The 24,136-nt window shown below is 45.8% G+C and overlaps 2 protein-coding genes across 7 annotated transcripts in view; one reads left to right on the forward strand and one right to left on the reverse strand.

Annotated features, from left to right (window-relative positions):
• Positions 1-1,634, forward strand: part of MANBA (mannosidase beta) — a 112,608-nt gene extending 110,974 nt beyond the window's left edge. For all 4 annotated transcript variants that reach the window (XM_047855577.1, XM_047855578.1, XM_047855580.1 and 1 more), the window contains one exon: positions 282-1,634. In XM_047855577.1, coding sequence (XP_047711533.1) covers positions 282-506 — 225 coding nt within the window. In that variant the 3' untranslated portion in view covers positions 507-1,634. The remainder of the gene's footprint in view (positions 1-281) is intronic.
• A 12,555-nt stretch (positions 1,635-14,189) lies between these two features.
• Positions 14,190-24,136, reverse strand: part of NFKB1 (nuclear factor kappa B subunit 1) — a 120,107-nt gene continuing 110,160 nt past the window's right edge. For all 3 annotated transcript variants that reach the window (XM_047855575.1, XM_047855576.1, XM_047855574.1), the window contains exons 20-24: positions 22,717-22,841; positions 21,263-21,329; positions 20,771-20,943; positions 19,858-20,026; positions 14,190-16,400 (exon numbers count right to left, since the gene is read on the reverse strand). In XM_047855575.1, coding sequence (XP_047711531.1) covers positions 16,243-16,400; positions 19,858-20,026; positions 20,771-20,943; positions 21,263-21,329; positions 22,717-22,841 — 692 coding nt within the window. In that variant the 3' untranslated portion in view covers positions 14,190-16,242. The remainder of the gene's footprint in view (positions 16,401-19,857; positions 20,027-20,770; positions 20,944-21,262; positions 21,330-22,716; positions 22,842-24,136) is intronic.

Below are 24,136 nucleotides of genomic sequence, written 5' to 3' on the forward strand. Positions count from 1 at the left end.
GAGCTTCTTGGGAACCACTCTCCTTAATAATTAGAGACTACGTGTTTCTACACTTGGCTTGAGATTACAATTTGATAATTTCCCACAGCCTTAAATAAATTTTCCGTGTTTTTTTTCTTAGTATCTGACACAGTGCATGGAATATAAGACTTTGGCAACTGCAGGACCAAAGTTGTAGCGAATGTGCTCCTTGATGGGCCACAGAAATGTTCCGATAGGTATTGTGTGTAGAATAGATAGATCTCCCCTCATCGTTCACTTAATTTATCTTTTTCTTTCAGGCCAACATCTCCCAGCAAGGTGACACATTTGTGTTTGATCTGGAAACCTCGGCTGTCGCTCCCTTTGTTTGGTTAGATGTAGGAAGCATCCCCGGGAGATTCAGTGACAATGGTTTCCTCATGACTGAAAAGACACGGACTATATTATTTTACCCTTGGAAACCCACCAGCAAGAGTGAATTGGAGCAATCTTTTCACGTGACTTCCCTGACTGATACTTACTGAGGGGATACAGGTTGTGTTTTCAGCGAACTCTGGAATAAAGCATTTCGAAGGCACCGGCCGAAGCTGAAGACAAGTTGAAGAGGCTGAGAAATGTGTCTGCTTGCGGCCACACATCTGAATCATCGCTCTGTGAAGACTTTGTACAGAGCATTCTTTCGGGAAAGGTTGTTTACTCAGGTGATACCCTCCAGCAAGGCTGTGCATCGGTGTTCCTCTGTGCCAGGACTGTAGTTTTATCCCTGCCCCCACAGCTTTAGCAAAGCCATGACCCAGTTATGACCCAGTTGTAACCCAGCCACCTCCTCCTACCCGGGAGAGGAAGTCCACACATAAAGTCCTCTCAGGGAATCACAGGAACATGACCATTGCGGTATCTGTGGAAGGTTGTGAGGTCACGTAGGCCTCTCCTAGTTAGCTTTGAAAAATAATGAATAATCACAGTGAAGCTGCTTTGTTATTATTCCCTGAGGAAATGGAGGTTCAACGGTCACAACAGAGAGAGATTTCTGGGTAGTAGCCACGTTGTTGTTTTTGTTGCTGGAAAGTTTGGGGTGTTGACTGTCGCCATTTGATTACTTTTTTGGGTAGGGTTCTTTTTTCCCTTGTGTGTTTTGTTATAAAATATTGTTTTGACAATAACAGCTTCTTTTTCTCAAAGGCCATTTAGAGTGATTCTCCTTTGAAAAATAAGGTCACATTGAAATGGACATCACTGTGGTCACTCTGGAAACTTCTGCGTGTCATATGCTGTCACCTGTAATTATGTATGGGTTGTAGATGTGGCTAAATCCAATGAACTTTCCAATTCAAAGGCTGTGAGTTAGATTTATATTTGTTGACCCTGGCAGCAAAGTGGTGTTTCTTTTAGCTTCGGTTTCAATCATTTTATATTAATATTGATTAATTGTAAATTGCTGTAAATTTGTTTTATTATACATGATCATGTTTATATTATATTATGTTTATATACATGATCATGTTATAAATTATATAGATAATGAAACAAATGGGTCAAAATGTTAATAGATGAGGTGTGTAGGAATTCTTTTGGACTGCTTTTGCAACCTTTCCATAAGTTTGAAACTACATCAAAAATTAAAAGTTACATAAATTGCACTGACAACATGATATTTCATCTGTGGCTTATTTAATCATTCCATAAACATTCATTTGTGCCCAGTATTGTGCTGGGCATGAATTTCCCTTTAGCTCTCAGCAACTTTTTATTGTACTTGATAAACTGGGAGAGTTTAAAGAATCTAAATTAAGATGTTTGAAGGGTTTTCTCTGGGAAGAATCATGTAATTGGTTATGGAATGGACTGGCGGTGAGAGTCTGGCTTTAAAATCAAGACGAATTAGGGGTGCCTGGGTGGCTTAGTCGGTTTTGCCACTGACTTGGGCTCAGGTCATGATCTCACGGCTTGGCACAGGAGTTCGAGCCCCGTGTCGGGCTCTGCACTGACAGCTCGGAGCTGGGAGCCTGCTTCAGATTCTGTGTCTCCCTCTCTCTGCTTCTCCCCCACTCGCGCTCTGCCTCTCTCTCTCAAAAGTAAACATTTAAGAAAATTAAATTAAAAAAATAAAGATAACAAAATGAAGACTAATCAGATAGTAGATTGGTTTTAAGATGTGAGAAGATTGAGGCCACAGTTCAGTGACTAAGAAGAAAATAAAGGCAGACAACCTGGCCTCTCCTTCAATATCTAGGAGTCTCCTCATTTTATGTGTTATTTCAATATATATATAAAAAAAAGTCTTACGAAGGCCTGGGATTTGGGGATGCAACTCAGAAGCTTCTTACTTGATAAATATATAATTTTCTTGTCACTGTTGAAATTCTGTTTTATCAAACAGTTGCTGAAGGACAGGGACACGCTTCCGTATCAAACTAAAGAATTTTCTGGGCCGGGTGCTCTGTGAGGTAGGCTTTGAAATGCATGAGCCATAATTTACATCACAATTCTGCCCTTACTCACTCAATCAAGTTACTTAACTTCTGTGTTCAGTGTTCTTGCGGTGAGATGGGAATAATTACATTCACCCTGTACCTTTGTTTTGAAGAATAAGTTTTAAATTTAGTTGGAGGGCGAGGCCCAGTGCTGGCAAGTAATGAGGGCTCTGTAAATGGAAGCACCATCTTGGGATGTGAGAGAAGGCAGGGTTTCCAGCCACACTGACATGGGTTGCAAACCCCAGGTTCTGAGGTCTAATGGGGTTACCACTTGACCTGCTCTTTAGCTCATCTGTAAAATGCAGATAATCTCTAACCTTCAAAGGTAGTTCTGTGGACTAAACAACAGGAGCAAAATAAATGCTGAATAAATGGTGGTTGCGCTTTCCTTTTTTTAAACATCATAATCATTTTTACCCAATTAATACATGAGGCAAGAGTAAAACTGAAGCAAATAAAGGCAGATGTCTTCCAGATGTATTTTTAAGAGGGGAAACAGACATCAGAACAGAATGACTTTGTAAAGGAAGAAAAAACTAATGAACAGACATAAATATAAGCCGACAACAACTGTTGAAAGGAGAGAAATATGCTACATACACATCATTTCTGTAGGAGAACGGTAACGTTGGAAACATTCGTCCACACTCATGTGTGGCCCTGTGGTTTAGTCATTTCTGCTATCTTAATAGATTTTATTTTGCCACATTTACTGGATTAGAGTCTGATGTGCTCACTCTTGGCTTTGGGTTTGAGAAGACTTTTCTGTTAGTAGTTCTGCAAACATTAATAGAATGGAAGGATCCGGTCTTTCTGCCGCACTGGATGCAAAGCACATTCCGGAGAGTGTGAGATGAAGAGAGGTCGGTTCACAGGATTCCATCTTCTCGTCTGAGAACGAAGAGGACAATAAAAATGGTAATTTTCTCATTCACATTCACTGTAACTCTTCTTTATTTTTTTTCTTACTTGACTTTTCATTGTGAGGGGTTTTCAAACCATGGGAAGTCACTTGGAAAATAAATAGGAAGATTGTTTTCTCTGTTGGAATGAAAGTGAACTGGAGCGCAGGAGAAATAAAGCTGTGTTTCCCACGCATTCCCAAAGTGACAGAGACCTAGTCTCTTGGGCTCTCAGAGATGAAACTTACTCCCCAACTTGGAAAAACTGTGGGAGAAAAACAAGTAGATATTATTTGTGCATGAAATCCAAAGCATTTCAAAATATGCCAGAGTCTGCTTTGACGGTGAATGTAATCTTATCAGTTCAATAAGCACATAAAATCTAAAGGGCTGTGCAGAAAACGTATTTAATAATATTCTCAAGTGAATGAGGGAATTCTTGTTTTCTAATTGACTTATCAGAGGGCATGAACCTGTGTGATACTGTACAAACCCCTAAAAGTCACGGACAGATCCGGTATTAAGACACATCTGTGTTCTGACTCTAAGGACTATTTGACTTAAGAATGTATTCGTTCATTTAGCAAGCATTTATCGAGGAGCACTCTGAGCATCAGGCACTGTCCTTGTCCCTGGGGGGATTGCAATGAAAAAAGGCAGACCAGTTTCTGCCCTCCTGGGCTGTCCATTGTACAGGTGTCCTCGAAAACCAACCTCTGTGCTTCAGGGCCCAAATATAACGCAAACACAGAGTTTGGGATAAAGGGGAACAATAGCCAGGCAAAGGGGGTTGCAGCAGGCTCTGGCCTTCAAAACCTGCAAGCCCCTCCACCCCCAGGAAAGGGCTGGGGGGTTTTATAGGGAAATACAGCATCCAGCTGGTTTCGACAGGAATTCTGTATGCTGCCAGCCTCCTTAGTCCAGTTAATCATTTTCAGGGTGGTATCAGGTTCCTAAAGCAAAAGGCTAAGAGGGAGGAGGGGAGCTTTGCAGACGAGAAGAAAAAGGTTACTTTATTTTATTATTATTATTTTTTCAGTGTATTAGGATTTATTTATTTGTTATTTAAATCAAAGTTAGTTAACATATAGTAGGGGCACCTGGGTGACTCAGTGGCTTGAGCATCCGACTTCAGCTCAGGTCATGATCTCACGGTTGGTGAGTTTGAGCCCTGCATCAGGCTCTGTACTGGCAGCTCAGAGCCTGGATCCCGCTTGGGATTCTGTGTGTGTCTCTCTCTCCACCCCTCCTCCTCTCACGCTCTGTCTCTTTGTGTCTCAAAAATGAATAAACATTAAAATAAATTTTCAAAAAAGTTAACATATAGTGTAATTGTGATCTCAGGAGTGAAATTTAGTGATTCATCACTTACATAAATAAAATCAAGCTCTGCTGAAGCATTAGTGCAGCCATTTTGATTTTTGTTCAACTTCATGCTTTTAAGTGGTTTCAGGGGGAGGCAGACAATAAGCAAGTAGACAAGGCTATTTCAGCTGGTGACAAGTCCTATAAGGTTACTGTGACAGTGATGGGAAAGCAATGTTAGGTAAGACCATCTTGCTCAACACTTTAGGAAAAATTTTTTGAAAGTTTATGATAAACAAATGAAAAAAAAGTTTTTCAACTGAGAAAAGAGTCTTAAAAGACCTTACTGTAGGGATGCCTGGGTGACTATGTTGGTTAAGCATCTGACTTTTGATTTAGGCTCAGGTGATGATCTCATGGTTCATGGGTTCGAGGCCCGCGTCAGGTTCTGTACTGGCAGCAAGGAGCCTGCTTGGGATTCTCTCTCTCTCTTTCTCTCAGTCCCTCCCTCCCTCCCTCTCTCTGTCTCTCAAAATAAATAAATAAACTTAAAAAAAAATAAAAAGAGAAGCCAGAAATTAAAAAAAAACACACAAAAACCTTCACTGTAAATACCTGAGGAAGAAAAAGGACAATACCAGGTAGTTGGCTAAGCTGGGCTCTGAGCTTGTGATTGTTAAGCTGAGGCTGAGCTAACCTGCCAGGATGTCTTTGAGCCCTTGAATATGGGCCAAATAGTGAATGGGTTTTGCAGAAATAGGGGTATTGCATCACTGTGTCAGGTTTTATCACTATCTCTCCTTATATCTGTAGACATGGGTTACTGAATCCTGCCATGAAAGAAAAGTTTGCAACAATAATGCAGCTTAATCCCTTCCATCAGATCTCAGCCTTTACACAGGATTTATTGAGCAACAACTTATGGCACATTATGCTATGAGCATAATACAACGTACACACCTGTACAAAGGATGACAGTAACACCTAAGTGACCCCAAATTCCTGGGAAATGGGATGTCGGGATCATGGAAATTTCTGGTTAGGAACTAGTAAATCATTCCTGGTTCATCATCCATGTGAGAACAATACTCTTGTTCTTATTCTGTTATTGTTACTTATTATGGCTTTTGTAAAATTTACTGGATCTTGGGAGCCAATTCACATATTTCTAATCGGTGGGGCAGACATTAATGGTGGGCCCCCCGACAGCTGTTGTCCCCTCTTCTCTGCTAATAGAGGTGACTTTGTGTCCTGCCTCAGAGACTGAATTGCAATTGGTTATACTAATTGGATTCTCCTTTGCCAGTGATTGGTCTAAGGTGAGGCACGTGGCCCAATTCTGGCGAAAGAAACACAAGGTGGCATTTAATGTAGGGTTTGCCGAGACAGCAGAGTGGGGGGAGGGGTAGGTTTTCCTGCCAGACAAGAAACAGACCTGAGGACCTGAGGAGGGACTCTACTGTTGGGTGAGGTTGAGAAGCTGCTGTGTGAGGACCTGATACTTGGAGCTGCTGCAGCCTTTTTGTGAGCTTGAGGAAACATTATTGAACATGGTGGGGCAGTGGAGGGAGTGTCAGAGATGTTGAACTGTTGAGTGAACCCTGTAATCTAACTCCGGTCATCTTACGAAAAATAAGGCCCTATTTTTCTTAATCCAGTTGTAGTCAGGTATTCTGATTTTATAACCCAAAGCATGTGACTTGATATAGCTGTTAAGGGTATGGGCTTTGAAATCAGACATAACTTATGTTTGAGTTCCAGAACCCCCACTAATAGGCTGTTTGATATTGTATTTAAGTTACTGAGTTTTTCTGTGCCTTAGTTTCTTTACCTTTAAAACTGGAGTAATAAGATGATAATAATAATACTAATAATAGTGAAGGCTTAATTAGATGATGCATACATACGGATAGCACACAATAACTATTCAACAAATGTTAGCTATCACGATTATCCTTCCCTCTGTGTTAAATCATCAAAGGAAGACTAAGCACTGAGTGATGGTTGGGTACCAGCCAGGGGAGCTGCTGAGAGTGAGTGGCTGCAGCAGTGGGACCTGGAAGGGGGAGTGGTGAGCACCTTGATTCCTTCCCAGAGCCTTAAGCTCATCACCCTACTTGGTCATTCTGAAGTTACAACCGTAGAAAGTGAGGGTGAGGTCACACAGGTCATATTTGGCCAGCAGATGATTTTGTTGGCACAAAGAGTGGTTTTAAAAGTTGAATTACGGGGCGCCTGGGTGGCTCAGTCGGTTAAGCGGCCGACTTCGGCTCAGGTCATGATCTTGCGGTCCGTGAGTTCGAGCCCCGCGTTGGGCTCTGTGCTGACAGCAGAGCCTGGAGCCTGTTTCAGATTCTGTGTCTCCCTCTCTCTCTGCCCCTCCCCTGTTCATGCTCTGTCTCTCCCTGCCTCAAAAATAAATAAAAACGTTAAAAAATAAAAAAAAAAAGTTGAATTACTTGGGGCACCTGGGTGGTTCAGTCCATTAAGTGTCCAGTTCTTTAAAATTTTTTTTAACATTTATTTATTGTTGAGAGAGTCAGAGACAGAGTGCAAGCTGGGGAGAGGTAGAGAGAGAGGGAGACACTGAATCTGCAACAGGCTCCAGGCTCTGAGCTGGAAGCAAAGGGCCTGACGAGGGACTCGTACTCACCAACTTCGAGATCATGACCTGAGCCGAAGTCAGATGCTCAACAGGCTGAGCCACCCAGGTGCCCCAAGTGTTCAACTCTTGATTTTGGCTCACGTCTTGATCTAGCGGTTTGTGAGATGGAGCCCCATGTGGGACTCTGCACTGACAGCATAGAGCCTGCTTGGGATTCTCTCTCTCTCTGCCCCTCTCCTTCTCTCTCTCAAAATAAATTGATAAACTTAAAAAAAATTTTTTTAAGTTGAATTATTTGTTACCATTTAAAAAAGGGACATTCTGGGATGCCTGGGTGACTCAGTCAGTTAAATGTCTGACTCTTGATTTTGGCTCAAGTCATGATCTTATGGTTTGTGAGCTCGAGTACCACATCTGGCTCTGTGCTGGCATTGTGGAGCCTGCTTGGAGTTCTCTGTCTTCCTCTCTCTCTGCCCCTTCCTTGCTCACCATCTCTCTCACACACACAAAATAAATAAATAAATACATAAGCATTTTTTAAAAGGGAACATTCCATTTAAAATCTAGATCTATGTATCTCTGATCTTGTAATGATATAAGAAAAGAAAACCACTATTTGCTTAATCCACTCACAGTTATTTTTATTTTGTAATTAGAAGCATTCAAACACATACTGACCATGAGCCTGGAGGTCAGACATAACTGGGCCTTGGAGAGGGTGGTGTGGGCACCTGGGTTTTCTCCCAGTTGAGGGACTCCTGGTCATCAATTCCCTGTACTTGGATGTCTCTAGTAGGGAAGTCTGTGGAGGCCCGACTTATCCTCCACAGGGGGGGTGAAGGAAGAACCCTGCTCATTTATCATGGGAAGCCAGCCCAAGGTGGGTGAGGGACATGCTTCCCTATCCATATTTTTGGTGCTTGAACAAAAAGATTTTTAGCTCATCAAACTTGCAAATACAACGAACTAGATTTGGCCTTTTAAAGATCCAGATTGTGTGTGTGCGTGTGTGTGCGCGTGTGTGCGCGTGTGTGCGCGTGTGTGTGTGCGTGTGTGTAAGAGTATGTACGCAAATGAGGCCCGCATGCAGTGCAGTGGCTATGGGCGCATGCTCTGATATTGAACTTCCGATATGCAAATTTGGCTCCAACACGGACTGAACTTGGACAAATCACTTAAGCTCCACACCTCTGTTTCCTTATCTTTTAAGATGGGCTTAATAGTAATAACTAGCTCATAAGACTGTGAGGATTGAAGACGGTGCAGCAGGTACAGTGCCTAGCAGGGGCGAGCAGGAAATGCCCTAACTGGAATGATCAGGCCTATGGGAGCTTACACTGTTCTTGTCCAAAGAAAAAAACAATTTAACTCTTCTCTACTAAGGAAAAATAATCACCAGGCTTCTGTGACCTGAATTGAAGGAAAAGCATTCAGGCAGAAAGCCCAAGAAGTTTCTAATTCCCTCTTCTTGTAGGCCTCTTTCCATTTTTATTGAAGCAAAAAAAGTCGAGTAGCAAGAGGCATGCCAGCTGTTGCATGATTGTGCAAAATTCTGCTTCTTCCAGCAGAGGCCTCCTGTGCACAGGAAATGAGGCTGGCGGGGCGGCGGAGGGGGGACGGCGGAGGGGACAGCCGTGGGCCACCACACTGGTTTCCAGGAGGCTTCCCCTGAATAAGGCAGGAAGGAGGGGCTGGGGAAGAGTTTGCAGGGCCTCCTAATGCCGGATGCCAGTGCCGCCCAAATGTGCAAGTCTTTCTTCAAGGAAAGAAAGAAAGTGAAGGGAGGGGGTTGGGGGAGGGAGAAAGCAGGGGGGAGAAAGAGAAAGAGGCAGAAAGGGAGAGAGTGAGAAAGAGATAGGGAAAGAGGAAGGAGAAAGGGCGAGAGAAACAGGAAGAGAGGCAGAGAGAGAAGGGATGGAGGGAGGAAAAAAAGGAAAGATGGAAGGGGAGGGAGGGTGGAGGGATTATGATTTTTAATCCTAATTTGATTACTGTGGGTGGATGAGAACTTGGCACAAAGCCTCCAGAAGAGGTGACGGATGAGGGAGAAGTCAGACGAGCGTTTACAAGGCGCCGTAAGGGTGGGAGCAGTGGCGAGGGACGGAAACCCGAGTTCAGGCGTCATCTGAAGAAAGGAACCTGGTGAGGCAGAGGGAGTGCGGGCATGTGGGCGACACGAGGCCCACGCATTCTTTCTTGAAACTTTAAATCTGGGTTGCTTTGCCTTTCAGATCTAAAATGGTCCCTGGCTCCTGTAAGTGTGCATATGTTGATCGTCACTCAAGAGGCGCTCTGGGGGTAAGACGTCAGGGCCAAAGGGCGGCTTTGCCCTTTCCAGATCAAAACTGGGGAGAAGGCCGCTAAGGACCACTGGCTTCCAGGAGCGCGGGAACATTTCCGGGGCGGCCCTGCCCCCTGCTGGAGAGGTCCCGTCCCCGTGTCCCCGTGGCGGTGATCTCAGGCGTGGCGGGAGGGGTGCAGGCCGGGGACTTTCGGGAGCAGCGGCGGTGGAGCTTGACGGGGCTGGGACTTCTGGTCCTGGGGCGGGATTCCATATTAACACGTGGGCCTCGGGAGAGTTTGGAGGCCCCGCCTGGCGTGAATTGTTGGCAGAAGAGGAGGGGGAAGCACTGGCAGAACCGGGCAGAGTGTGGAGGACCCCGAAGCAAAGGCGGGGAGAGGGACCGGAAGGAAGGCCAGGGGGTAGGAGACCGGCCTGAGCGCGTGGCCCCTCCTGGGGGGCTGCTCGCAGGGACCAGTGCGGACGCCGGGTGCTGTCACGTGTGCTGCCGATGGGACGCCGCTTTCCTGCTGCTCTGCCAGCCCTCAGTACCTGCTCTTGGCAGCTTCGCCTTCTCTCTCGTAGCCCTGTCTGTGTGACCTTCCCTTTCGGAGCAGTCACGCGTTCTGTGATGGGCTGCAGAGCCAGGCCGAGGAGTGCCGTGTGAGCACTGAAGGCCGAGTCCAGACCTCGCTGCTTCCACTAGACCAGGAACCTCCAGGTACCTCGGGGGCTTTGTCATGTTGCAAAAAAATGGGCAGGAATTAAAACCCCTCCCTGTTTACTTCTCAGATTGTTATGAGAATAAATATTTGAAAATATTTTGTAAACGAAAGTTTTCAGCTTTTGTATTTTGATTTTGTTTTCAAAACTACAAAAGGAAATTTGTTTCAACAGCAAAAGAGAACATTTACATTCGAACACAGTGATGAAAGGATGTCCCGCGAAAGAAAAAAAAAAAGCCCGTAACATGAAGTTTTTTATTTGAATTTCTGAAACAAAATAACTTGGGGATTCTTGCCTTAGGAAAGGAAAGGGGGAACAGCACGACAGTTCTTCTTGCCAGAGCATAGTCCTTGCAGCTTGGTTGTCTAGTATCCAACATCAATTCATGACCTACCCTGATCCTCATACACTCCCATCATGGGCCTGGAGGGTTCATCTCACCGTCTTCAGCACCAGCCTGCTTCCTGGGCCCCAAGAAGGAATCTCAGGGGAAGAGGTTTCCAGAATTCTGTTTTATTTGTTATTCTTGTGGCCTGGAGAGAATATTATTTCACTTAGAACTCCCTCCTGTTCCTTCTCCATTCATCGCAGAAATGGGAATCAAGGCCCTGACCGTTCTCTGCAGATCACAAGGAGGATAAACTTGCTTGCCCCTCTCCTTTGGGCAGGATCCCAAGGGCCACGGCCCCTTGATGCCCCTTAATCTTGGCATCAACAAGCCCAAAGTCTCTTGTGTGGCTTGTTGGAACTATAGACCACAGAAGGTGGAGAGCAGGCTTCTCCTCGAGTCAGTGCAAGAGCATTAAGACTTGGCTGTACCTTTACCCCATCCTACCAGGTCTGATACCCTTGCTCCTCTGTGAGGATTTCCTGAAGAGAAATTTACAGTGCGTTTTTCATTCTTAATCCTGGGAAATGGTTTTGTTTGGTGATGGCCATTGACCATGACTGCAGGGGGACTTTCAGAGTGAGTGAGTGTTTGCATATACATTGGAATTAGAAAGAACTTCCAGGTTCAGCCTCCTCCATCAATTAGGTAAAGAACTTTGATCTGTGCCACACACGGGATCAGTTCCCCCAAATCAACCCACTCCTAATAATGGGAACAAAAGTTGATCACCCTATAGCTTCCCTGCTCTTAGCGTGGCCATGAGACTGGTGTATTCAAAACTCCCATTTAGTGCCACCTGGGTGACTCAGTCAGTTAAGCTTTTGACTCTTGATTTCGGCTCAGGTCGTGATCTCATGGTTTGTGAGTTTGAGCCCCACATTGGGCTCTGAACTGGCAGTACAGAGCTTGCTCGGGAATCTCTGTCTCCCTCTCCCTCTGCCCCTCCTCTGCTAACAAAAAATCTCTCTCTCTCAAAAATAAATAAATAAACGTTAAAAAGAAAAAAAAAACCACCAAACAAAAAACCCTCCAAAATTCCATTCAAAATTCCCACACGTACTTCTCCACGCTCTTTTCCCCTTCCAGCTATCTGGGACTGTCACTCCCCAGCAAGACCCTGGGAGCCATGGGCTGGAGGAAGAGTGACTGTCAGCCAGGATCCTTTCATGACAAAGTAGAAGAGAGACACCCTACCTACCCCCTGTCCCTGCTGCAAGTGTGGCTATTAAACTGCCTTACTGGAACTGGGAGATCTTGCTGTTAAATATTTTATGTGTGCCTTAGTTTACTCATCTGTAAAACAGGAACAAAATTTTTTACTTCACAAGGTTTTTAAACAAGTAATATGAGCGCTAATGAATGATGGCCACCCATTGTAGTGCCTGGCACGTAACAGATGCTCACAAAATCCTTGTTGAATACGTATCTTTATTCCTGGAGGATTGTTGTGATATTTCAATGAAATTGTCATTTTGGAAACAGAGAGATCAAGATGGAAAAGCTAGTTGATGGAAATGAAAAAATGATATTTCAGTCCCTTCCTCCCTCTATTTTAAGAAGCTTGGACAATCTGAGGAACTAGTCATTTGTCCAGGGGAATGAAATAGCCTATTGTAGGTATCATGGAATCCGTAATACAGGAGGATGACATCTGTTTAATTTCCAGCCCCTTTTTAGTGTCTTCCCCAACCAAAGGACAAGAATTTATAGTCTCTGGGATTGGTGTTTAAATGAAGCAGCAGGCTAGGGGCACCTGGGTGGCTCAGTCGGTTGAGCGTCCAACTTTGGCTCAGGTCATGATCTCACAGCTTGTGAGTTCGAGCCCCGCGTCGGGCTCTGTGCTGACTGCTCAGAGCCTGGAGCCTGCTTTAGATTCTGTGTCTCCCTCTCTCTCTGACCCTTCCCCACTTGCACTCTGTCTCTCTCTTAAATAAGTAAACATTAAAAAAAATGAAGCAGCAGGTTTATGTTTTTTTAAACAAAAAAAAAATGACAGTGAGGATCATAAACAGGATCAAAAATTCCTTGTACAGATTTGTATGGATTTTTTTCTTTCTCTTTGAATATAACATCTTTTCTTCAGAGGACTTAGACATCGTTAAAGAGTAACCTCGGGGATCAGACAGACCTAGATTTGAATCCTGGGTAAATTAGTTAATATTCAGATTATCTGTTCCCTCGCTGTAAAATTGGGGGTAGGTATGTACCTCATAGAGATGTCCCGTTGCCAAAGGGATTGCACATAAATTTGCCTGGCTCCTTCCTTTCCTTTGTCTTGCGAAGGTGCATCTTGCTAAGACCCTCGGCTGGTTTGTGAGGCTGCACTCAGTGGTGACCAGGAATATCCACATCATATAAAGTTACTGCAGAGGACTCAGGGGGGTCGTGAGACTGCCCAGCCTGCAAAAGTCTAGGTTATGCCTGCAGAGTAAAGATCACAAAGTTCTGAGAAAGCTATTTTTAAATGGCTTCCTGCTGAGAGACCAGCTTTCTGGAAAGGTTTATTTCCGGCCCATTGTAGCTTTCCACCTGATCTCCTACAATCCTTCTGGTATTTATCCCCATCTGCTGGTACAATATGAGACACTCCTTCCTCAGAGGCAGACGGCTGTTGATAGCCTTTTTGCTCAAGCACCACGCAGGGGCTCAGGCCAGCACTGAGATCTGGGAGGAGAAAGAGGAAGTTTCTGGAACAGAAGAGAAACAGGGCTTCTTATTAAAGAAGGGGAATGTTATTTTTAGTCTCGGCATGAGTTGCTTTTAGTTGTTCCTCTGGGGCGTCAGCTTCTCTTTAAAGTGACTCTCTGGTATGGGAGCTGTCAGGTTAGAGACCTGGAGAATGTAACACTCCACACAGAGAACTTAAAATATCCACCGCTATTTTACTCCTGAACCTGCTATTTGCTCAGGGCTCCGCTGAACAGCTTGTCTCTACTTGAGCAGCACGGGCTAAGGCAGCTTGAAAGTTAGACGGGTGTGACGAATGGCTGGCGACTGGAATCATCTTGAGGCTTCCTTCCCTGATGTATCTGCTGGTTGGTGCTGGCACTGGCTGTGAGCTCGTGAAAGCCATTGGCTGAACACCACCATGGGGCTTCTCCATGTGGCCACTTGGCTCCCTCAGAGCATGCTAACTGGGTTCCAAGAGGGGGCCTGGGCAGAAGCTGCATTGCATTTTCCTACCTAACCTCGGAAGTCACTTAGCATCACTTCTACCCTTATTGTAGGCCTCCATTGACAAGGAAGGAGTGTAGGCCCCTCCCCTTAGTGGGAGGAGTGTCAGCATCCACAACGTAAGACAGGAGACCTGTGTTGGCCTGTGGAGAATGCCACAGAGAGGAACGGGTGGTGGAATGGAGGCATGGGCTTGTTGGAAAAGTAAGGAGAACAAGCTACTTGTTCTTTTACTTTCAAGTACAACTTTCAAACACTGGAAGAATGGATTGGAGCATGTGAAGAAATAGCAATGTAAGAGAAAACAGAAGTAGAATTGAAAAAATATATTTTCTTTATTTGGGACACATGGTGACACAAAGAACCCAAACTGATTTTACACCAGACAACAAAGTCTTGCTTAGAAAGGCCTCCTCTATTTCAAGATTATTCATCCATGATTTCTAGTATTTCTGTGGTTTAATTTTTGATATATTTGGAAATCATTTTGATGAAAGGAGGGAACTCAGAGTTCAGATTGACTTCTTCCAAGTGATTAACCAGTTGGAACATACACTTACTGATTAGCCATCTTTTCCTTACTGATTTGAAATTTATCACATCCTAACTTCCTATTTTGGGGTCTACTTCTGGACTCCATTATTTTAATCTACTTTCATATCCTACACTCAGATAATTCTCCAACCCGTGAGCTCTGGAACGAGACAGATCTAAATTCAGAAGCAGCTTAGCCACTGCTTACTTGAATTCTTGGGCCTCAATTTGCTTCTGTGTAAGTTGGGGATAATTGTATATATCTGGGTCATTTTCAAGATTGCATGACTTCATGTGTTGTGCAAAAGCGGAGACCATTAGCTCCCAGCCCCGTGCAGGTTGGGCTCTCTGGAAGCCGGCTCTGAGATGGAGCTTCATGAGTGGGATGTTTATTTGGGGGTGCCCTAAGATCAACGCCTGTGGCTGGGCAGGGGAGGAGGCAGTAACTGGGCAGGGGGAAGACCTGTGTTGTGACGCGGACCCAAGCACCAGCCCAGCCAGCGAGAAGGGGCTTGAGCACAGACAGCCCTTAAATACTGTCCTGGGCCGACCAGCATTTGTACACCGCATCAATCAGTGTTACTTGGGGCCATCAGCGAAACGAGTGTGACCTGGGTGAGGTGGCTCTCTGAGGCTGAAGCAACCCCCAAAGGAACTGACAGGTGGAAGCCTTTTGCTAAGTGTGTTCCCAGCGGCCGGGTGGACGTGTCCTTTGGTAAAGAGGCTTTCTTGGTTGCCTGTCACAGAGTTCACCACAGCCCCTCATTCAAATGCTTTTCATTTCTCCTCTCCCTTATTTCCAAGTCTCTGAGTGATGAACAGTTCAGCAGAGATTCACGCTGGAAGGCTGCCTGTCCCGAGCCCTCTGGTAGGCGGCTGAAGTACTTTATGCATCACAGAGGCACTGGGAACGCACCGAGGTGTGAGGAGGAATGATTTTGCACGAGGTGGAGTAAGGTGAGGCGATACAGCCTAAATGAAACGAGCCAAGCAAGGATTCGACAAACCCAGAGCTTTCATCTCACCTTAAAACGCTTCTCTTTTGATCATTTATTTTTGTTCATTTCTGGGTCAAAAACTTGACTCTGAAGGGGAATGTGAATGTGATAACCAGGCTGTGGAACAATCCCGTGATTACAGGGAATCATCTCAGAAAAGTATTTCTGGAGATCAAACAAGATGAGGTCATCAATTTGCTTTTCTTTTTATTATAAAAGTAAAATAAAAAATAGCATTTATAAATCCAACATTTTTTCTTTTAAAGTATTTGATCTAAAAAACATATTTACAATAGCAAAATGCAGAAAAGGGGGAAAATACCATTTTCAGCACTGATTGTAACCATGTTTAAATATTGACATGTACAGGTTCTTTTTTTCAAATCACATAGATAACCACATTAGAAAAAGCAGTAAGCCTTTTTTATTATACACCGTGTGACTCTCATTTAAAAATATTCCTTTTCTTAATCCTTAATCTGAGTGCACGCCTGTGCTGTGGACGGCCAGAAATAACACCAGGTGGACACTGGGACACCTTTTAATGACAGTGGGAGCGCAGCAAGGGGACAGCAGCAGTGACCATGGAAAGCAGCCGGTAAAGCTCAATAAGCTAATTCGCCCACAAGGAGGCGCCAGCCCGGCTCGCCGTGACCGCTGGAGCAGCTGGAAGTGGACCGGACTAACATTCATGTGAGAACCAAGAAAGGAAGCCACCTTCAAAAGGCCTTGAATTAAATTCCGAGTGATTCAGGCAGGCTGGTTTTCCTCTGAGCACCTCTGGATGCCCTTCGCCTTCCTTCTTTTGGACAGTGTGGTGGAATTTCAGAGCTTTGGTTTTACATGGTGCGGGGCGCTGCCAGCAGGCTAGATTTTGCCTTCTATAGGTCCTTCCCGCCCGTACTCACGGGGCACTTTGTTAAGAGTCAGCAAGGAGCCGCCGCCGGTCAGAGACTCTGTAAAGCTGAGTTTGCGGAAGGAGGTCTCCACGCCGCTGTCACAGATGCTGTCGTCCCGGACCTCGTCTGGGGGAAGAAGCACAGATTCACTGGGGTGCGGCTGGGCAAGGGCAGAGCCTTAGCTCTCGTACACCTTCCATTCTGGCCGGCCTCGGGGTCTGGATCTACAAGGCTCGTGGGCTGCTTCTGCCTATCGGGTTCCCCAAGTCACCGCGCCTCCCCGCCCGCGCTGCCTGCTTGTCGCTACTGTGCACGGTGAGGGGAGGAGGGAGAACCTTGAGAATATAAAAACTGTGAAGACATCAAAATTAGTCAAATGCTTTCACATCTCTTTTTTACCATCATGTTTATCAGAATCCTTTCTGAGTTCTCCTAACTCACAGTGTACTTTTTTTTTCTTAGAAATCAGGTGTATTTTTCCAACCACCATATTACCTATTTTATAGCTGGGAAAATTGCTGAACCCTGGCAAAATAAATGGGTGACAGAAGCAGGAGGTAGAGATGAGACATCTCTCCGGGGCCTCACGTGCTAGTGAACGCTGTTTGTTGCGTCCAAAACATTCTGGTAGCAAAGAAAATAAGGTGATTATGATGAAAATGAGTCTGTACTGAACAATAGGTCAAATCCTCCTTGTTGAGAAGTGTCTTTAGAGATCTGAACAGTGTTGAGTTATTCCCCATAGAGAGGAAGTGATCAGAGAAACACAAGTCTAATATACACAAATCAAAATGATACCTTCTTGTATATTCAATTCCAATATTAAAATATTAAGACCTTAATGGCATTGACACGGCTATTGTGTTCTAATTGACTTGTTGAGTTATCCAACGAGCCAGTCTTTACTGGGTTTCTTTTAAATTTTTAAAAAATGTTTATTTATTTTTGAGAGACAGAGAGACAGAGCATGAGTGGGGGAGAAGCCGAAAGAGAGGGAGACAGAGAATCCAAAGCAGTCTCCAGGCTCTGAGCTGTCAGCACAGAGCCCAACGCAGGGCTCAAACCTGCGAACTGCGAGATCATGACCTGAGCCGAAGTCGGACGCTTAACTGAGCCACCAGGCACCCCTCTTGACTGGGTTTCTATTATGTGACAGTGAGTACAAGGTATTTTAAAAATAACTACAAGTCAGAAATCAAATAAAATTTCAAAAATATAAGTATTTTCTGGGTGCTGGGTGGCTCAGTCGGTAAGCATCTGACTTTGGCTCAGGTCATGATCTCACCGTTTGTGAGTTTGAGTCCCACAGCGGGTGAGATCAAACCCCGCTTAGGATGAGCATGAGCCCCACTCAGGGTGAGACCTCTCTCTCTCTCTGTCTGCCCCTCGTGGGATTCTCTCTCCCTCTCTCCCTCCTCCATTCTCCCTCATTCACTGTGCCCTGTCTCTCAAAAAGTAAAATAAATAAAATAAAATAAAATAAAATAAAATAAAATAAAAAAGACATAAGTATTTTCCTGTTTCTTTGTGAAAAGGAGCACCAGGTCAGGATATAGGAGATGTGGATTGTTTTCCTGGTGGTCACATTATTCCTTTCTACAGTGCATAACATCTGTCCTTACTCTCCTAGGAAGGGCCCGGATAAGTGACACTTGTGCTGAAACTGGAAGGCAAGAAGGAGCCACCAGGTGAGGATCTTTGTAGGGAAGGGAAAGAGAAGGTTCAGGTCTTAAGACTTGCTCAGACCTGTGAGCAGAACAGTTGCGGGTGGGGGGGGCCCCAGGTGGTGGGGCAGGAGGAAGGGCATATGAAAGCATTTACAAGAGAGAATGGACAAAGGGACACTGCCTTTATTTACTTATTTAAATATGTTTATTTATTTTTGAGAGACAGAGCGCGAGCTGGGGAGGGGCAGAGAGAGGGAGACAGAGAATCTGAATGAGGCTCCAGGCTCTGAGCTGTCAGAGCCCGATGTGGGGCTTGAACCCATGAGCTGTGAGATTATGACCTGGGCGGAAGTCGGCTGCTTAACTAATGAGCCACCCAGGTTCCCCAGGGGCACTGCCTTTATTACTTACTGCTCTATCTTCAAAGCCTTATACTGGGCTAGGCACTCAGGATGCACTCAGTAAAGATTTGGTGAATGGATGAATGAACTGGAAGGTATAAAACGGGAGTGACATAAAAGCAACTAATTTTTATTTTTTTCCTTTTTTTAAAAAACTATTTTGCGAGAGAGGGAATGGGAGCGAGCGAGTGGGGAAGGGACAGAGAGAAAGAGAGAGAGAGAGAGAAAGTGGGAGTGAATCCTAAGCACAGAGACTGATGTGGGGCTTGATGACCCGAGCAGAGATCAAGAGTTGGACACTCAACCACCTGAACCACCCAGGTGCCTCTCGCCTTTTTTTAATAGCACTAATCTTTAAAAAGAATCTCACTATCTGTTGTGTTGAGAGTGGACTGAGGGGAGGGGGACAGCCTGGAAGCAGGGAGACCGATGAAGAGCCGCTAGAGGAAGTGGGGCAAAAAATGAGGGCAGGTGGACAAGGGTGGTTGTCTCAGAGCAAGGACTGGGCTGTGTGTGAGGTGGTTTCTAGCAGCAAGTGTCCGTGGGCAAAGTCTCAGATTTTTGTCTAAACCTGGAGGATGGCAGTGCTTCTGCCTGACATGGCCAACTGTTCATCTTTCAAAGATGAGCAAATTCTAGTTGCTGCTATGTTCTCAGTGGCGTGTGAGCCGAGGACACTGGATGAGTCAGGAGAGGGAAGGGGGGAGGGGGGTCCAGACAGAAAGTGCAGAGTGGTTGCTGAGAGAGGGCAAGAACCCATTTACAGGGAAACAAAGGGTTATTGGGCTGTGCTGGGAGTCTGTTATGTTATGTGTTTCAGATGAGTGATGGAGGGGTGGGTAAGGGTCAGTGCTGTGGGTTGGGAGGAGGAGAAGAGAGAAGGTGAAGCCATTGCAGGGGTGGAGGCGAGGAGCTAGGGTGCTGTGGTGGGAACTGGGGCCAGTCCTGGCTCTATAAGCCTTGCTCTGTATGTTTCTCTCTCTCTTTTTTAAAGTTGTGGTTTTTTTTGTTTTTTTTTTGTTTTTGAGAGAGATAGAGAGAGCAGGGGAGGGGCAGAGAGAGAGAGAGAGAGAGAATCCTAAGCAGACTTTGCACTGCCAGCGCACAGCCCGACATGGGGCTCGATCCCACAAACTGTGAGATGATGACCCGAGCTGAAATCAAGAGTCGGACACTTAACCGACTGAGCCACCCAGGTGCCCTCTCTCTTTTTTAATTTTAAGAAGTGAGAGAAACACTATTTGCCTTAACCAGCCACATCATGTTGTTTTTAATATTTATTAGGAACTGAAGTGACTCACAGATTAATGTGACTGTTCCTGGGGACAGCCCCCCACCTGACCGGTAGCAGCAGGAGAGGGGCAGAGGGCAGAACCTGTGAGCTGCAGGGGGGAAGACAGACACACTGGACCATGTACTCAGGGAACGATGGCAGGGAGGACAGCCATATCCCAAGACACTGAAGACACAGTCTGGGGAGCAGAGATGATCTCAGCTGTCCTGTTGTTTCCTTACCTACTGGTGACCTTGTGGAGGCAGGTGAGAGGGGCAGTGAGAGGGTCTTCCCTGGGCTGGGGGCTGCAGTTCCCGGGGTGCAGAAGGCGGCCTGGATCACTTCGATCGCTTCGGTATAGCCCATCTGTCTCAGGGCTTCCACCAGCTCTTTAATTGTCCCCCCAGAGACCTGTGAGGAAGACAGGAAGAGTGTGTCCCGGTGCCAGGAGCAAGTGGGCAGGCTGTCAGCATGACCCGCACCACCCCCCTTAACCCCCGAGAGAGCCTGGCGGCACTGGAGGGGTCAGAGGGAAGAGCGGAGAAGGAGACACACGGTCGTCGAGTGGAGTTTCCTGTTTCAGCTCAGAGACCACTCAGGAAATCACAGAGAAGTGGCTTCCAGTAAGCACAGGGGACAGGGAGGGAGAGAAGTGCTGAGGCAGTGAAACTCTACCTGCAGCGAAGGTCACACCGTATCCCTGTTTGGGCTGAAGCTCTGAAAACCACCAAGAAACAAGAGCTAACAAGGAAATCTTCAGTAGAAAATAATTTCACCTCACAGAACCCTTCCCCTCACAGAAAGCTGACTCCATGTCCTGCCACAGGATGAAGGCATGTTCTTGGGGCCAGGAAGATAACGCACATGAATCACAGTCTGTCAGGTTTGTTTGGCGGGGGGAGGGTCAAAGTTCCCTCTAAGTAGGATTTTTGCAGGAAATGGCAAGGTATTTGAAAATAGGGAACACCTGAAGGTATCTGAAAGCTGTCTTCTTACAAAAGCGGGTTTCCACCCTGGCCTGGGTCACCCTCCCAGGATATGAGCCATGAGTGACTGACTTTCCTCCTCAGAGTTAAGGGAGGGGGGAGGGAATCAGGCCCAAGTCAGCGATGTTAACAGAGGAGGGTCCAATAAAAATGTGAGGTGATGTGTTACCTCGTAGTTGTCCATAAGAGTTTTAGAAGGAGCGGGACTCAGCCGGAAGGCATTATTTAGTATCCCCAGGCCTAACTTCTGTGCCAGGGTAGCCCAGTTTTTGTCTGGATCAGGGATTTCTAGCAACTTGTAGAGCTGCAACTTGGCATCTTCAGTCAGCTGTTTCATGTCTCCTGAAGGAATGAAGAAGAAACACGGCTGTCCTAAGCGACTAGAGTCACTCTGGAGGGACTGACCATGGCCACACGGCTGCCCTCTAATGCCCAATGGGAGCACTGAAGCTCCTCTCCTCGAAGTTGGCAGAAGCCCTGCCGAGTAGCAGCATTATACGCGTTTTGGTAGATTACGGCTGGGTATTCCCCCTTGCATACGTCCAGGATCTTCTGATTCTGAAACAAGCCACTGTGCCTTTCACAGTCCAGCCTGGATAATGCTGGCTCTCCCTCACCCCTTTAAATGACAGTGTGGAGAGGACACTGGTTAAGCGCTCACCTTGTGCGAGTAAATCATCGGATGTAAACTCTGGCTCATATGGTTTCCCGTTTAATATATCGAACACCTGTTGGGAAGAAAATCATGGAAAAACATTACACATTAAAGGCGCCAGGAGGGGAATCAGTTTCTTTATGATCAAGAACTGCGTCCTCCTTAGGAGGGCCTAGTACCCCAAAGGGGGAGGAATGGGAAGGAGTCAACACCTTGACCCATGAAGTCATGACAATACCCTTTGGGGAAAGAAAAGTCCTGGGAGCTCTGGGGCCAGGAGGCTGTGCTCTACAGGGGCCTCTGAGGTGGGTACGAAGACCCAAACCAACCTTGCAGAGAGCCAGGGCCACAGTCCTTCTGAGGGACGGACACCATCCAGGCCACCAAATCAGCCATGTGTTGGGACGTGATGTCTCCCTGGGAGCCAGGGTGAGGGCTGAGCTTACTCAGAGCTGTGAAGCTGTGCCTCTTTGCTGCCCCCCCCCCGCCCTCATAAAAGCCTTATGAGAATGAGTTTAGTAAACTTGCTCAAACAGCTATGGTAATGCTCACAAGGCCTGATGTTCTCTTTCCAGCACCATCTACATTTTAAATTGAGGGGACACAAAGGTCTCAGGTTAAAAGGAAAAATAAATTCCATAGCTACGGAGACCCTTCTGTGTTCTCTGCAGTCACTTAGGGCATGCTGACTTAGGTAAGGACAACATGGGGTCACTGAAGTGGGTTATCTTTCTGTGTTCTGTGGTGAGGCTTCTGGGAAAGCCAGGTGTTCAGCATAAAAGGGGAACCGTGTGGTCTCTGCCAGGGTCAGTCAACTCAACACCACGGGCCGCGAAGAGGCCAAGAAGCAGTTTTTGGATGTGGAGCAGCGCTTGCCCCTAAGAAAGTCGATTTTGCTGTGTTGGAGATCAACACAGGTTGGAGGGCCAGCCTCCCTCTGGCTCTTCTTCCTGGGCCGTAAAGACCTACCAACTGTTTGCACCTTCAGATTTCAGGTCACTAGAGTTTGGAGGAAGAGTTGAAGTCTGTTTACTATGTTTATATTTATTAAAGTCCTCAGAAGACTCCCCGGGTTCTTTTTATGTAAAGGAGTCACTTACCATAGTTCTAAGACAACTGGAACATCTATCCTAGCTTCAAATTGCAGCTGGGAACAATTCTGGTGTGAGCTCAGAACGGGAAACTCTTACGTGAGTTGTGTGTTTTCTCCTGCAGAACGCTCTCTCACAACTGAACCCTGATCTGATTAGGCGTATGCTTTTACACTCATAACTCTTCTGACCTAGATCTTTCATGGATAGGCTTTTCAAGATAAATATGTCTCTTGACAAGCAGACTTTCTTAAAAATAAAAGGCATGTGCTTTGGGGAATAAAGACCCAGGAAGACCATCTGTTCTTATATTCCTGAATCATTAGCTCCCTCTGGAGCTGCCATCAAATAGCCTGAGGCCACACTCACCTGCCAGTTGGTGGCCATGTCTAGAGGTGTGGTTCCAGGCACGACTCCTTCATCCTCTCCATCTTTTTCCCAAGAGTCATCCAGGTCATAGAGAGGCTCAAAGTTCTCCACGAGGGGATCTGCGCCTGTGAAGTCAAGTTACACAGCATTAGGCAAACCCAGATCTTGTTGACTCTGAACTGCTTGCAGAGCTCAGGTTTCCAAAGGCAAACACAATAACTCCTAGAGGCAATTACACCTGGATAATTTTTATTTTTCCATTTTATTTTTAAAATATATTTGGGGGGGGGGCGGCAGAGAGAGACAGAGAGAGAGAGAGAGAGAGAGAGAGAGAGGGACAGAATCCAAAGCAGGGTCCAGGCCCTGAGCTGTCAGCACAGAGCCTGACATGGGGCTCAAACTCACGAGCCACGAGATCATGACCTGAGCTGAAGTTGGACACTTAACCAACTGCGCCACCCAGGCGCCCCCACCTGGATAATTTTTAATACATAAAACATGTTTCTACAGAAATATTCAGAGAGCTTCTTTTAAATTCTAATTTATTTTGACTGTAAATGTGTCTGATGATACCCTATATAGCCACGGACATTTTCAACAACAAAAGACGTGGAGTACCCTGACCCTCACATTTAAGTCTCTAGGACGGTTTTCAACCGAAAGATGCACCTTTCGTCTGAGGGGTAATGGCAGCAGTTTACAGGGACTGGGGTGCGCCCTCAGCATTAAGGTCCTACTTTTCTGTTTAGGTTTGTGCCCACCACTGCACACTCTTCACTCCATTCTCCCACTTGCTCAATAGAACAAAGAAACTTGCTGTATAGGGACAACATGCTCAGTTTTCTTCCTGGGTACAGCACTGCCAGGGTCCCGATCCTTAAACAAACAGACACCACAAAAAAACCTTCTCTTAGGAGGTACAGTTATTGAAAATTTTAGGGCTGCTCTTGGAAAAATCCAGTCTGCTTCTTAACGTGTAGCAAGAAAACACCAAAAGTCACTTAGAGATTAGAGCTAGAGTTACTTCTTAAAGGCTTAGAGACTGTTTTTATGGGACTGTTTAGTCTGATGTCTAACAAAACGGTAGTAAGTTCAGAACACCCTTCTGGGAAGAACTTGTTTTTATCTTGCTGGGAGAACGTTAGTTTTGTGCCAACTTCAATAATAGGAGAGGGCCTAATGAAAGTCAGAGAAGGATCTTCATGCTGTTTCTTTTTTTTTTTTTTTTAATATATTTTTTTCAACGTTTATTTATTTTTGGGACAGAGAGAGACAGAGCATGAACGGGGGAGGGGCAGAGAGAGAGGGAGACACAGAATCGGAAACAGGCTCCAGGCTCTGAGCCATCAGCCCAGAGCCCGACGCGGGGCTCGAACTCACGGACCGCGAGATCGTGACCTGGCTGAAGTCGGACGCTTAA

The sequence above is a fragment of the Prionailurus viverrinus genome, chromosome B1, assembly GCF_022837055.1.
Source record: "Prionailurus viverrinus isolate Anna chromosome B1, UM_Priviv_1.0, whole genome shotgun sequence".
NCBI classification, from domain to species: Eukaryota; Metazoa; Chordata; class Mammalia; order Carnivora; family Felidae; genus Prionailurus; species Prionailurus viverrinus.